General features: G+C 46.7%; 1 protein-coding gene and 1 long non-coding RNA gene across 3 annotated transcripts in view; both read right to left on the bottom strand.

The window, feature by feature from the left end:
- Nucleotides 1-103: 103 nt before the first annotated feature.
- Nucleotides 104-14,050, bottom strand: part of LRCH3 (leucine rich repeats and calponin homology domain containing 3) — a 95,754-nt gene continuing 81,807 nt past the window's right edge. For both annotated transcript variants that reach the window (XM_081007445.1, XM_081007448.1), the window contains one exon: nt 104-5,250. In XM_081007445.1, the coding sequence (XP_080863571.1) occupies nt 5,095-5,250 (156 nt within the window). In that variant the 3' untranslated portion in view covers nt 104-5,094. The remainder of the gene's footprint in view (nt 5,251-14,050) is intronic.
- Nucleotides 6,034-14,023, bottom strand: LOC308478177. The gene is made up of 2 exons (XR_013986882.1): nt 13,831-14,023; nt 6,034-13,595 (listed from the first exon to the last, which is right to left on the bottom strand). It is a non-coding gene; the product is annotated as an uncharacterized lncRNA (long non-coding RNA).

Genomic DNA, 14,050 nt, shown 5'->3' with positions numbered 1-14,050 from the left:
GGAACAAGGCTGCTCAACCTCCCTCTCCCAGGAGAGAAGCAATCAAGGGCACGTGAGAGACTGGACAAACCCACTGCAGAATAAATGCTTCTGTTCACAAACACAGGTTTTAAAGCTTCAGCCTTTATTTCAAATCACCCAGGTTTGAAGTTTATAATATCATGTGCGCTAGAAATTGACTGGTAGCATACAGGCAATTTAAAATAAAGTACATGATATTATGATGTTTATATAGTCTTTGAAAACTATGGAATGTATTTACAGACATACAAATACAGGAAAGAACTTCTTAAAAAATCCTTTAGCTATACTACTAATTACACGTTTACAGGCTGGAGAAACAACAAGAGTGAAGTCTTTATCCTCTGGGCTTTCTGCCGAGTGCCAGCCTAGAGGAGAATGAATATGTGAGAGCTGGAGTGCATTGAAAATGGAGGCTTTCAAATCTTCTGCAAAACATGCTTAGGAAAAAAAAAACCCCACCCAAATTTACAGGATATCCCTCCCACTGCCCAAAAATTAAAATTAAAAGAACCATTCCAAGACATAATAGCACCGGTCATTACTGAACAGTCATGGAAAGATTCCTTTAAATATTTTGTGGCAGAGATTCTCAGGAAAAGCTCCTGCACAAGCCCTCACAGAGGAGAGTTTGCAAGAAGCTGTTCTCTTGGGCACGTTTAATGAACTGCGCCAGAAGTAAGTGCATTTGCTTTTCCTGCGAGCCTGCCCTCTCTGATTAACCAGCAACGAAAAGGAAGACAAGATACTCTCCATCTACCCAGAGGTGAGACTGCAATCCATCCCTAGGACAGACGGAGGCTATTGGGCCTGCTCTAGCAAGAACTTGCAGGGGCTACTCAGAGCAACAAGATGAGTTTGCCTTCCATGGAGCAAATTAGTTTTGACCCCCATCTTAATGTCACTATGTGGTGGGAATCAGAAAGCTGGACAATGTCTACTTAATACAGTGTGTTTTGGTGCCCAATGGGACTGGCAGGGTGGGAGGCAGACAGGCCAACTGTAGGGGGGGGGGGACAGATACAGTGAAATGCCCAGCCAATTCTTAGTGGATATACAAGAAAGCAGGGTGGTTGGGAGGGCACACGGAGGTTGGGGGGACAGTGCCCCACTTACCCTAACACAGGGTTTCCCAAACTTGGGTCTCCAGCTGTTTTTGGACTTTAAGTCCCATCATCCGTAGCTAGCAGGGCCAGTGGTTGGGGATGATGAGAGTTGTAGTCCAAAACTAGCTGGAGACCCAAATTTGGGAAATCCTGTGCAAAGGGATGAGCCAACACTGGATGATGGATGGACTCCATAGCCAGTGTTCACAGGACAAACAGGAGAGATCTAGCTTGCCCACTGAGTGTGCTGCATAAATTATTGTTCACTGGGTCCTTTCAGACAACCAGCTTCATTTGGGATAATATGATTGTGCACGCAACATCTATAGTTCCCCAAATATCAAGGGGGGGTGGGTTTGTATAAAGCTTTCAAGCTTACTTTGCACTGTTGGAGGAAAATCGAGACCAAATTATGCAAACAGCACAATCCTTTGCTGGAGCAGCCTTGAATGAATGATACCCCTTGCAAGATGGAAATAAAAGTGTCAGTTCTGGAATGGAAAACCACCTGATTCTCAGAATAGTCACGTTTGCCTGGGACTGCTTGTGGACAGGTAACAAAAACAGAAGGATTTATAGGAACCCAACAGCAAACACCATCTCCGGAATGGGGGATCTCTTGCACTGATATTCCCCAGAAGAGGACAGCCATCTATTGTTGCTTCAACACACAAAATAGAATTCTATACACTTTTCTTAAAAAACAAAAACTTTTTTCCACTGAATACAAGGAAAAAATTGCACATAAATATAACAAAACACAAAAATTCCCAAGCCATTTAAAACTAGCAACAGAAAACTCAAGTGGTTTTTCTTTTTGGTATAATACATAAAACATGCCATCGGCTGAAAGGACCTGGATTTCCTTCACGCTGTTAATGTCCATTCATGGAACTCTTGCCATCATGAGATTATAATAAAGTGAAGAGACAAAATGACGCAGCGACACAAAACAGAGCATTTGTGTTTGTTTGTTTTTTTAAAAAAAGCATGTCATATGCTTTAGCCCTGGTCATAGGTGGTGATTTGCATGGGAGGCAATACCACCGTATTGTGCTTAATTATTTCCTGGCAGTTATACCCCTGGGCATTACTGACTGCCCAGGCAGAAGAGCCCCCAGCTTACCAGCAGACCCACTGCAGCCCCACACAAGGGCAGCTGCATGTCTTTGGTACGATGCCGTCCTTTCTGGGTCCTCTCGCAAAGCATGCTAAGAATTTCTGGCCCTTAAGGGCTTCGGCCAACCACTTGCATATGTCCTGCTGGAATGGGCTGGGAGCTTCAGCCGCACTACCAAACACTGCTGCTTTTCTACTGCAGTTAAAGATGACCTACACAACCGGGTTGCAGGTAATACCGTTTCTCAACCCACCGTAATATACAGACTGAGCTGCCTGGGTAAAGGATTGACCTTGACATGGTAGAAGATGTTTTTACAGTATATGGTGATGAACTTGCTAATTTTTGGTAACTGGGCTGAAGCCTCCAAACTGTTATATGTTTAAAAAAAAAATAAAAAATGTGGGAGTGAAAGACTAACCTTCATGAAATCTCTCCTCTCTTACCCACCTCGCTATGATAAGTTTACTTCCCTCCACTCTGAGACGGTCCTGCTTGCATAAATAACAGAAAACCCAGAGACGTGTACGAAACAAGTGGCTGAGAATTGGTGAAGCAGGCACAGCGGCAGAACTGGTGAAGCATCTGAATCAGAGGTCCGCGAGGTGGCAAACGGAAACGCAAAGGAAACCGGGAGAGGACTTTCAATGCTGCTATTGCATCTGATGTAGTTCCTCAAGAATTGCTTCTGGCCGGCAACACCGCACCCACAAAACATGGCACACGCAGCATCAGCAAAGAGGCAGGCAGGCAGTCCTGTGGCCCGTCCAGCACCTGCAGGACTTGAGGCCGTCCGAGCTAGAAGAAAACTGTTGCTTCAACCACATGCTACTGTTTTGCTAAAAACATTCTTCATGTGCTTCAGAGGAGAGTTGGGAGCCAAGGGTCATGGAGGAAAAAGGAACCAAGCAGCCTGCAAGGACACGAGAGCCTAGCAAGGCAAAATTAACCAGGAAGGGCATCAAAATAGAAATGAAGTGATTGCAGAGGGCATGTGAGAATGGCCAAAAGGACGATGTCCACCTAAAGCCCAGGGAAACCAACAGGAAAATGACATTTGTGCTTTGTTTCAACACAGAGCCACTGAGACACTTGGGGAGAGGAGATGCATGTCAAAAGCAAAAACACAGCCAGCCTGAGGTTCTTTTCCAGATTCCTCAAAATCTACACATCTCAGCTGAACTATTCTATCACCTCCTCCTGCCATCCGTCATTACATTCAGTGTTTTCTGCTTTATTTTGTGAACCTCATGTACAGGCCACGAGGGCCTCTCTTCCCCAGGAATCACTACTGAGAGCAGTGCCTTGCATGGGCGCCACAAGAGAACATGCTGCATGGAGGCAGCCAAAGATTTCGCTGCCCCCAAGTACACCCCCCCAATCCTCTGTGATACTGCAAGGGGCTATAGGGTGTGGCTCTGAAGCCAGCACACAGGCTTGCTCCCTGCTGCCCAAATATTGCTCACCTACGTGATGACATGGTTTGCTTCTGCATTCTGATTACCCAGCTCCCTCCCTACGGTCCTTCTCAGTCACAGAATCAGCATAATGCTTCAGTACATGACCACCAATTCCCACAGCTGGCTCCATCTGGAAATCTGTTAGCATCAGGGGGAGGAGATAAGTGTCTGAAAGGCATTCCAGTTGGGAGAAACATGAACCTCAAATTGCCCATGATAAGGCAACATCTGGGGCAGGATTGAAGACGCAGGAACTGCACAACTGCCAGTATGCACTTCTCAGCTCATTTTTACGGTGCTTGCTGGGCAGATCCAGTCTTCAGAAACTGCTAACATGGTTTTCATCTGCCCTTGCACACTTTCCAAAGCTACAGGTTTTGAACACATGAGAGAAGCAATGAATAAAGGGGAAGGGTAGATGGCAGAAGAACGCAGAAAAAGAAATGCTGGATTAACTTCATGAAAAGAATTACCCTTAAAAACTGTTCTTTCAAATCCACCAAAGAGCACTTTTTTCTCTTTCTGCAACAGAGCCACTGGTCTCCGTTTACTTCAATAATCCACTTTCCTACCCAGTTAACAGATCATTTTTGAAAAGCACAGGTCAAGGGCCCTGCTATTTTACCTCCAAACAGCAGTTTCTTTGTAGGATGATTTGACAATGAAAATTAAAAGTCGTACCAGGAATTGCTCTTTCAGGAAACCGCGAGTTACCAAGTTACGAGTAGATGGATGCTACAATTAATTTCTTGCGCTGTGCTGGGACACAGAATGCCAGAGGAAGAACCTGTGTGAAAAAGTATTCCTATACATACATCCAATAGGAGTGATGTTGAAGCTAGAACATAACCTAACTCTTAGATGTACGCTTCCAAAGTCCTGGCTGAGGAGTATGTGTGTGTTCAGGTGGGTCTAATCCACAAGAAATGCCCTGTGTGCTGAAACGAATGAGAGCATTGCAAAAAAACCCAAAAGATATTTCCTATCTGAATACGACATACTAGCCACCCCAGAGTTTTTTAAACATATGGTGTTTTTCGGGGGGGTGGGGGTAGTTTCAAAGGCTCCCACCCGCTGCCCCAATTCTACTGTGACCTTATTGAGAAATGAATCAGAGAGGAGGTGAAATCTGCCCCTGGTTCCCTCCCACGTGTGCAGGCAAAACTCACTTTACAAATAATTCTTTTCTCTTTAAGTTCAATGGAAACTTTTGTGACCTCCAAAAAAAGTGGAGAAATGAAGCAAAAATTATTCCCTTCAGGAATCCTGGATACAGATTTCCTCCTTCGAATGCAAGGTTGCCTGTGTCTGGACACGCTGCCCCAGCAGTCAAGTCCGGGCATTCTTCGGCTTGGCCAAGGACAAAGCAACAAGGTCTCGGGGGTCACTACACAGCAGCCAGCTGATTCTGCTGCTGCTGTTGCTGCTGCTGGTGGTGGTGGTGCTGTTTTGGGGGGGCCCGTTCCAGAAGTGCCTGTACAGTCTCTGCCACTCGCGTCAACCCTCTCTCTTCTAATATGTGCAGAGGCAAACATAATCGCTCCTACATGGGAAAACACAAAAAAGACATAAAGGAAAAAAAAGGGATGAAAACTAAAACAACGCAAAAAAAGGGAAACCAAATTAAAGCAAATGTGTGTGTGTGTACGTGTGCCAAAAATGGAATGTTATAAAATGAGAGGGTGGTGCGGCTCAGCAGCCGAGCTCATGGTCTGCATGCAAAAAAGTCCCACGTCCAGCCCATTGCATTTCTGCTTCTTAAGGGGTCTCGTCTCTGCCGCTCCGCCTAGGCAGAGCCGGCTTAGCACGGACCAGTGCTGACTTGGAACCCAGGCAGCTTCCCATGTTCAAGCCTCTCAGCTGTGGCAGCAATTAAGAAGCTGGCTCTCAGTATGCCTTTTGGGGGGAGAACTGTGGGGTTTTATCAGAATCTTAACTTTCATTTTGGGACCTTCGAGGTTACACCTGAGAAACGCAACGGTCCCAAGCACTAAAGGATGAAAAATGCAATCACCGTGGTTTCTAATGCACACAATTTCTCAGCCAATATGACAATATTTGTCCACACCCCACCCCTGGCAATCAAATGGCTGGTTCTTTTTTAAAGCTGAAGGCAATCACTGGGCAGCAATACTATCCCGGCAGAAATGCATTATGTAGTTTGGTACTCTATGAACATGGAAGTGACGTGCAAATGTGGCATGTGGCATGCATGCCAGCCTTCTTTTCAGGATGCATTCCTAAGGAAACACATCTCTGAGCTGCCCACCGCTGGATCAGACAAACAGCTGCATGTGTGACAGAGTGAACAACAAGCCAGCCAGACTCCAGGACAGGAACTTTATTTAATCAACATGTTAAAAAAGAAAGCAACCCACAATCAACGCCCCCCATCCCCAGCAAACAAGACACACACATATATAAAGGGAGAATTATAAAGGTGAACATGAAGGGGAAGAGGAAGTCTTTTTTTCTGAAGTCGGATGGTATTAGACGTACACTTTATATGCAAAACCTGGTACAAAGAGTACAAGCCAGAGAAGCGCTTTTCGTTTGCATAACATGTGAATGAGGAGCGATGGCAGGAATTTGGAAAAAATAACCCTTTCTCACACGCTAGTTAATACCTGTTTAAAGATGATGGCTAAACAAGCAAGAGAGACTGGAGGGGAGTCAATACAAGAGTTTGGAATGCTTTTCTTTACGCATTTCCAGCATGGCAACATCTCCCCCCTCCCTTCAATCAATTCACAACTAAGAAAGTCGGTTTCATTGAGCAGCCCATTTATTTTCACAGGCACTCATTTCTTTTAAAATATTCCTAAAACTACCCCCAGTAGAAACAGCTTTTAAAAAATATACAAACTACAGTGTTCCAACACGCATTTATCCACGTAACTGAGGTGCTCTGTTTCCTTGACTAATTCAGGGTCGACTCCTGTACCCCCTTACTCCTTCCTTGACTGTGAAACTGCTATTTCTGAGCAGTCAAGAGGCAAGTTTTGGGACTCCTCTGAGAACACACTGCAGGTCTGCGGTCAAATACACACACAAACACACCCACCCCAGCAGAGCAGGGGCATTAGTCTGTAGCAGCAGAAAGTGCATGAGCACCTTAGAGACTAACATTTACTGAGGTATCAGCTTTTGAAGGACACAATCTGCTTTATACCGTATTTTTCGCCCTATAGGGCGCACCGGCCCATAGGGCGCACCTACTTTTTTTGGGGGGGGGGATAAAGAAAAAACATTTTATTTCCCCCCCAGGCACGGGGCTGGGGCCGGGGAAGCCCGAGCTTCCCCCGACCCCAGAACAGGCTGCTATCCGCAAGCCTTGGGAGCCCGCAGGAACTCCCGCCGGGCTCCCCAGGCTTGCGGATATCTGCCCGAAGCCCGGGGTGCGCTCCGCTGCGCTCCCCGGGTTTCGGGCTGCAGGCTGCTGTCCGCAAGGCTTGGGAGCCCGGCGGGGACTCCCGCGGGCTCCCAAGGCTTGCGGATAGCTTCCTGAAGCCTGGAGAGCGAGAGGGGTCGGTGCGCACCTACCTCTCTCGTTCTCCAGGCTTCAGTGAAAGCCTGCATTCGCCCCATAGGACGCACACACATTTCCCCTTCATTTTTGGAGGGGGAAAAGTGTGTCCTATAGGGCGAAAAATACGGTAACTGTCAGGTGTAAAACTCAAGCCACTCTTGAGTATCACATTCCCCAGCCTGACAGGTGAGGCGTTAGCCTCAGGGCCGAGGTGACAGTTGCTAAGCAGATGCCGCCCAGTCTAGGAAGGGGCAAAAGGAAGGCATTGTGGAGGGAAGTGGGCACCCAGGAAACTCTTAAAGGCGGCAGTGGAAGAGGCTTGATGGCTGTGCCACATAGGAGGCGACTGAGAGCAGAATTTGTGGGGAAGGACCGAAAGCGCTGGTGACATTTAGAGCCTCTAGCTCTGTGATTATTGCACAAAACGTAAGAGCTCATTGTGGGAAAATGCAGTGATTCAGCCGGCTAAAGCTCAAACACCAGCATCCTGGCTGATCGACGGTCAAGGGCACTATTTTAAAAGGTATGGGAGCACCACCATCCCTCTTAAAAAAGAAGATACAGCGCTCTACTGCAGCCTTCACCAAGCTGCTGCCCTTCAGCTGTGCTGGCTGGGACTGATGCGAGTTGTAATCCAAAACATCTGGAGGGCACCAGGTTGGCAAAGGCCGCATGGTGGCTTAAATGCAAAACTGTTCTGCGTGGGCTGGCCCACCTGTGAAAATCCTGACAACCCCTTTGGAATAGCAGGGATTATCTGAGCAATCAGGTGGTTTGCAAAAACTGGACGCATGCAATCACTGCATGTGTTGCAACTCCTGCAGGAACAAAGAATACATCTGCTTGAGAAACTAGTCTTTTTATTTTTTAAAAAAAGATTGCTAGCCCTTATGGCTGTGAAGATATGCTTGATATACATTTTGGGAAATGACTGCTGGAAATCTCTGAAGGTGGCTGAGTAAGATTTCAGTCAGCAAGATATCAGTGCCATGTACAAATCACTGCCTTTCCCCATGGCTGGCAAAACCAGAATAAATTATGCAAGCCTCTCCAATCCGCACAATTTTATATAGGTTGCAGAATTCTGGGTGCAGAATTTTAATTCTTTTCATCGCAGAAGACAGAAGTCACCTAATGCAGTGTTCCCCAACCCCCGGGCCGCGGCCCGGTGCCAGTCCGTGGATCAATCGGCACCGGGCCGCCCGACGAACTTCAAATCATTTCACTGTGGCGGGCGGCCGAGGCGCAGAGCATTGCGCCCTCCCAAGCCCGCCCATTGTGTGACAATAGCGAATGAAAATTCGCTATTGTTACACTGATGCTCCTCCTGGCCAATCAGGGAGCGGGTCCTCCCGCTTCCTGATTGGCCGAAAGGCAAACCTCACGCCATTGGCCGAGGAGGAGGCGCCACGGGAGGACTGAGGACTCGAGGTCGGAGACGCGGGGACTGAAGAGAAGCTGCCGTGAGGTAAGTGCACGGAGGGGGGGACTCAGCTCAAAACAAGCGGGCCACGGAAAAATTATCAAACGTTTACCGGTCCGCGGCGATAAAAAGGTTGGGGAGCACTGACCTAATGAACCCTGTCAGCCGAAGCCTGAGTCATGGGGTTTCTTCTCCTCCTCACTCCCCCCACCCGCCCCCTAAAATTGGCTTGGGGGGGGTCAGGAGAACCCCAGAACATTGTGGAGGAGGGGAGGAGGCATAGTTCCACCTGACAAGCTGATAGGCTTGCACAGGTGGAACACCTGTAACAGAACCACACTGAATCCCACACACATTCCCGCTTTGGCACCTGCACTTTTAGTGGTCTGTCAGTGCACCTCGTGTGACTATGATAGCCTCCTCCACATACACAATGAGATGCAGAAAGCTTGGGATTTCTGGCAAGCAGAGCAGGCAAACCAGGCACTCAGCCCCAACGCTACCTGAATTCAGCAAAATGCCACTATAAACATGGACTAAAGGGGATCAGAAAAAGGTAAAAAACAAACCCCAGACCTAACTCAGGTTATAATCATAGCTACACCTGCAGTAATGGACCAAACATTTTGAGACAAGAGGATGAGCGCAAAAATAATACCCATTCATTCAAAGTGGAGAAAGGTCTTTTGGTAACACTGTCTTCTAGAATTCACAAAGGCAGGAGTTCCGCTTGCTAGGAGCCTTCCCATTTAGGAATCAACAGTCATAAAGCACTCATTATTTGACAGAAGAGGCCAATTCAAAAGCTATTCAAACACATGCAACAAGGTTAGAGAATGATGTGTCTGTTCATGAGCCTAACTGCATGTGTTCAACTTTCATATTCTCATTTTCACATATGGGAAGCAACTTGCTGCTCTGACACTCATTCTAGGCCTAAGATGTCCCCCTACTTTGTATTTGGTTACAGCAGTACTTAAATGTGCACATTCTTAAAAACGTAACTGAATTTGTTCTTGCTTTGTGGAGCTTTTGGCTCCCAGCCAACAGGAGCAGGACAAATCCTAAAACGTGTGAACTGATGACTGCCAGGCTGAGGCAATTCCAATGGTACACCTCCTCAAGGCAGAAGGGCAAACGCTTGTGCTTTGAGATCCACGTTAAGAGCAAAGGTCTCCCTGAGAAAGGCAGGAGCAGAGTGCATGGATAGGCAAGAAAGGCTGAAGCATCAACCTGGCTGGTACCTGAGCTACACAAAACGAGTCAAGAAGCCATTCTGTAAGGCTGGCTGAAGGTGGTGGAACGAAGCCTCGGTGCTCCATCCATGGGGAGAGGGAGCTGTTAAACTGGGGTTGGGTGGGTGGGAGCAGGCAACTGTCTGGCGAAATCTTAGAAGCCAGACGGCAGACTGAGCAGGGCTTCCAGGGGCTAGAGTTTCAGTGGGTTAACTTACTTTCTCCATCCCTGGTTTTATTACCCCATTAGACCCTTTCAAGGCTGAGCACCAGCAGAAATATTTGGACCCCAGTTTCACCAAACCACAACAAGGACAAATGCCATCAGCCCCAAATGGGAACTGTCCAGCTTGCTGAACGCTGTTACACATTGTTCTGAGTATGTCTATAAACATGAAAGCACCTAATTAATCAATAACAGTGTGAACGGTATTTCAGATAAGGCGCTGCTCCTTAAAAGTGCTGTCACTATTTATTGGAAAGCCACAGGACTGGTATTAAAGCTGAGGATTTCAACAACTTGCTCATGTGCATTTGCTAGAAAGTCGAATGCCTCTCACTCTTAAATTCTTTGTGACAGCAGAGATCAACTGAGAAATCCTAATGGTGAAATAAACAAGTCAATACATTTGTGACATTGGCACACATGTGTGCAAATATGAACGTGAGCCCAGAAGGAGGTGAGGAAACGCAAGGCAAAGGGTTGCATTTTCCCAGTGCTAGACATCACCAGTAGCTGAAGACAACACTAACAGCTGGTACAGACAGGATTAAGGTAGCAGACTTGCTGGTACAGATATTTGCTCACACTAGCGGTCTGCTCAGACTGAGCAATGTAACAGCAAAGAGGAACTTGTGTAAGTATTCTAAATAAAGTAGAGATCACTAGAAAAAAATGGCATGCTGTGGATTTTCTGGTCTAAGAAGATGAGAAGCCATTTTTCATGAGCCCCTCCTGCATCGTAGACCATCAGTGCAAACTGCTATTTGGGTGGATAATGCCACTGTAATAAAACCTGCATTGGCTATAAAAACCTGCAACCTCCGCATTCTGCTGTGTAACACAGCCTGCTCTGCAAATCTAGCAGTGCCTCAGAGACAGGAAGGAATATTGTCCATCTGCACTGCTTGAAAATAAGGCCTCTGATGCTTAGGCATGAGGTTTCTGAGGAATCCTGAACAATCGCCACTTTTTGTTTTAAAAAGGATGGTGATATTCCTAGCACTTGGAGAAAAAGGTGAAGATGCATTTCATTGTTTGCTTAATCCTTAAGAAACCAAAGGAGGTCTAGATGGAAAAATCTTATGGTGAGGGAGTGTCTCCCTTCAACACTGTATCCCGGTTTTTCAAGTGTTCTGTGAGTTCCAAGAATCAAGTGTCCATCACTGTCTCTACCAACCCTCCCTCCCTCCCAAAGGAAGTGGGTGAACTTCCTGTTCTACAAAAATATCCACCATTGTGCAATTAAAATAGATTTCTACAAAGTGTAACCCCCCTTCTGTTTTGCATAAAGTATTCCAGCCACATAATATAAGGGAGCTTTCACTTATCTAACAGCAAATTCTGCCTGACTAGGTCATTATCAGCAAGAGAGTTTTTCACATCACACAGAGCAGATTGCTGGTGGATCAGGAACAACGTACACATACAAAATTCTCGACTGAAACACAGACCGTTTACCAACCGCTTGGAAGAGCTGGAGTTAAGTCCATGGCACCCTTGAGCTTTAGCTAGAGGAAAAAGACCCAGCGATAGAACACACAGAGCATTAGCATCAGAGCACAGTAAAATGCTGCAAAGCCACACAGCTGGGTGGAAAGGGAGACAAGATTCGGTTCTTCTGAATCTGCCCCCAGAGAAAGAAGAGATTCTACTGTCCTTTTAATGCTGAGGTTTAGCTGGAGAATGTCAGAAGGGGAACAGAGTTTGTCCTGTCCAAAGTGTGAGCAGGAAGGGAAAACAGACAGAAAAAAATTAGCGTCAGTCATCAGTCATGCAAGAATCCATGAAGTAGACAAGAAAGCCCAGGGTCATCCATTTTTCACAAAAGGGTCCTTCAGTGTTCTTACCTCTATTCTTATATTGCTGTTCAATTGGAAGAAAACAGCCATAAAACATACTGGCACAATCAGGCCTTCATTTTTCAGGAAGGGGTGTTATTTAAACTGGGAGCGTGGTGCATGGAAAACACCCCAAAAGTGCACCCATTTTTGGTTGGGAATGCAAAGTTGGTCTCTGAGTGTAGTATCCTGCATAGGTAAACCAGTGTACCATCATGCAACACGTTTCATTTTCATTTTTTTAAAAAAAGGTTTGCAATTTTTGGACTTTTCACTTTTCTCCCGGCAGAGGGGGTGGATGGTTGTGAGGGTGCAAAGCACATCAACCCCCAAATGTGTTTCTGTCGCACTGTGCCCACTAAACCACTTAGCTAAACATGGGCATGCGGGCACGGCAGAAGGGGAATGTGGCTCTATGCAAGATGCTACCTTTAGAGAACAGCTTTAAAAAGGGATCTCATCTGCCCTCTAAAAGGTAAGTATTTCTACATAGGACCATGCGAACACCTTTCTCTTTATTACTGCTACAACACAAACCCAACGAGAGGCACCACATGACTGTCCCGGGTCCAACACAGTGTGTGTGTGTGCGTGTGTGTGTGTGAGAGAGAGAGAGAGAGAGAAAGAGAGAGAGAGAGACCGAGACCAAGTGGTACTTGGTGCAGGCAGGATCTCTTATTGCCATCACTGCCTGACATGTTCCCCAACAGTGAAGAGTATAGACCAGATCCTGTTTTGCGTAGAGCTCTACATGCGCTTCAGAGTCCCTATAAACTATAAGAAGCAGCAGTTTTTATTTTAAAAGGATAAAGGATCCCCATTTCTCTAGGTGTAGGATCTGAGTTATGTCAAATTTCCACAGATTACGGGTAGGATTCACCTCATGAGGCCCGTCATAGGAAATTGTGCACAGATGCTTCCACTTGTGCAACAAGGCATTTCCGCCCTAACACTGGGGCTGGGTGGTCAGGAAGAACCCCAGAACAGCGTGCGGACAGAGGGGAAGGCGATGTGATATTGTTCCATCGGGCAACCTGGAATGCTTGTGCTGATGGAAAGATTGGGAGGGTGCAGTGCTGAATCCCACCCCATGTGTATTCTTGGTTGTAAGAAATATACTTAATTAAGCTTCCTCAAAATTGTTGGGGGATATATTCTCAAAATAGCCAGACTTCAATTTGAGCATCCTTTGTTATGCTGAGTTGGGCAAAGTGCTGGATAGGTCACTGGTGTCAACCCACAAACTCCCAGACATCAGAGCAATGGCGTAAGTGGCTGGTCTCTGGCTCCGGGGTGTCTCCCACCCATCTCCCCAACCCCTGTCCTCACTCCTACTCAGGGTCTTGGGTCCATCAAGCATGACTCTTGCTCTTCCTTGTGATGGCTAGCACCAACAATGCCTTCAGGTCACCCACTGAGCCCCAGCAACATCCTTGGCTTGAACCTACTTGACACTTTCGGCTTCAACCTGGTCTACACAACCTTCTGCTTCTCTCCGGTCTACACCAAAGCTGAACAGAAGCGGATTCCCCCAAGCAAAGAAAATGGCTTCTAGCCTCATCAGCTCAGCCACCACCACGACTCATCTTGAATTGTCAGACTGCAGAGAGTGCTGCTGGGTGAGCTGAAGAGCTCTTTCACTTGATTCCACCTAAACATTAGGAAGAACTTCCTGACAGTAAGAGCTGTTCGACAGTGGAATTTGCTGCCAAGGAGTGTGGTGGAGTCTCCTTCTTTGGAGGTCTTTAAGCAGAGGCTTGACAACCATATGTCAGGAGTGCTCTGATGGTGTTTCCTGCTTGGCAGGGGGTTGGACTCGATGGCCCTTGTGGTCTCTTCCAACTCTATGATTCTATGATTCTATGATTCTATGACTTGGCCTTTTGTTAACTCCAAGGGGCAGCCAACTCCAAGAGCTATTACTATGAAGATGAGAATGAAGGCCTTTCAGCTGGCAAAATGGGATATGGAAAAGAGGCACAGAAGGCGGCAGCAGAAGACAACTCATTTATTCCTGCTATGTTCCAAACTCAAAACACATGGGGCTGGCAAACTGCAACCTGAGAGTTGCTTGCAGATCCTGGCTAGTTGAAGC

The sequence above is a fragment of the Podarcis pityusensis genome (genome assembly GCF_964106645.2).
Source record: "Podarcis pityusensis genome assembly, chromosome: 5".
Lineage (NCBI taxonomy): Eukaryota > Metazoa > Chordata > Lepidosauria > Squamata > Lacertidae > Podarcis > Podarcis pityusensis.
Note: the sequence above shows the minus strand (reverse complement) of the source record. Positions and strands in the feature narration are given on the sequence as shown.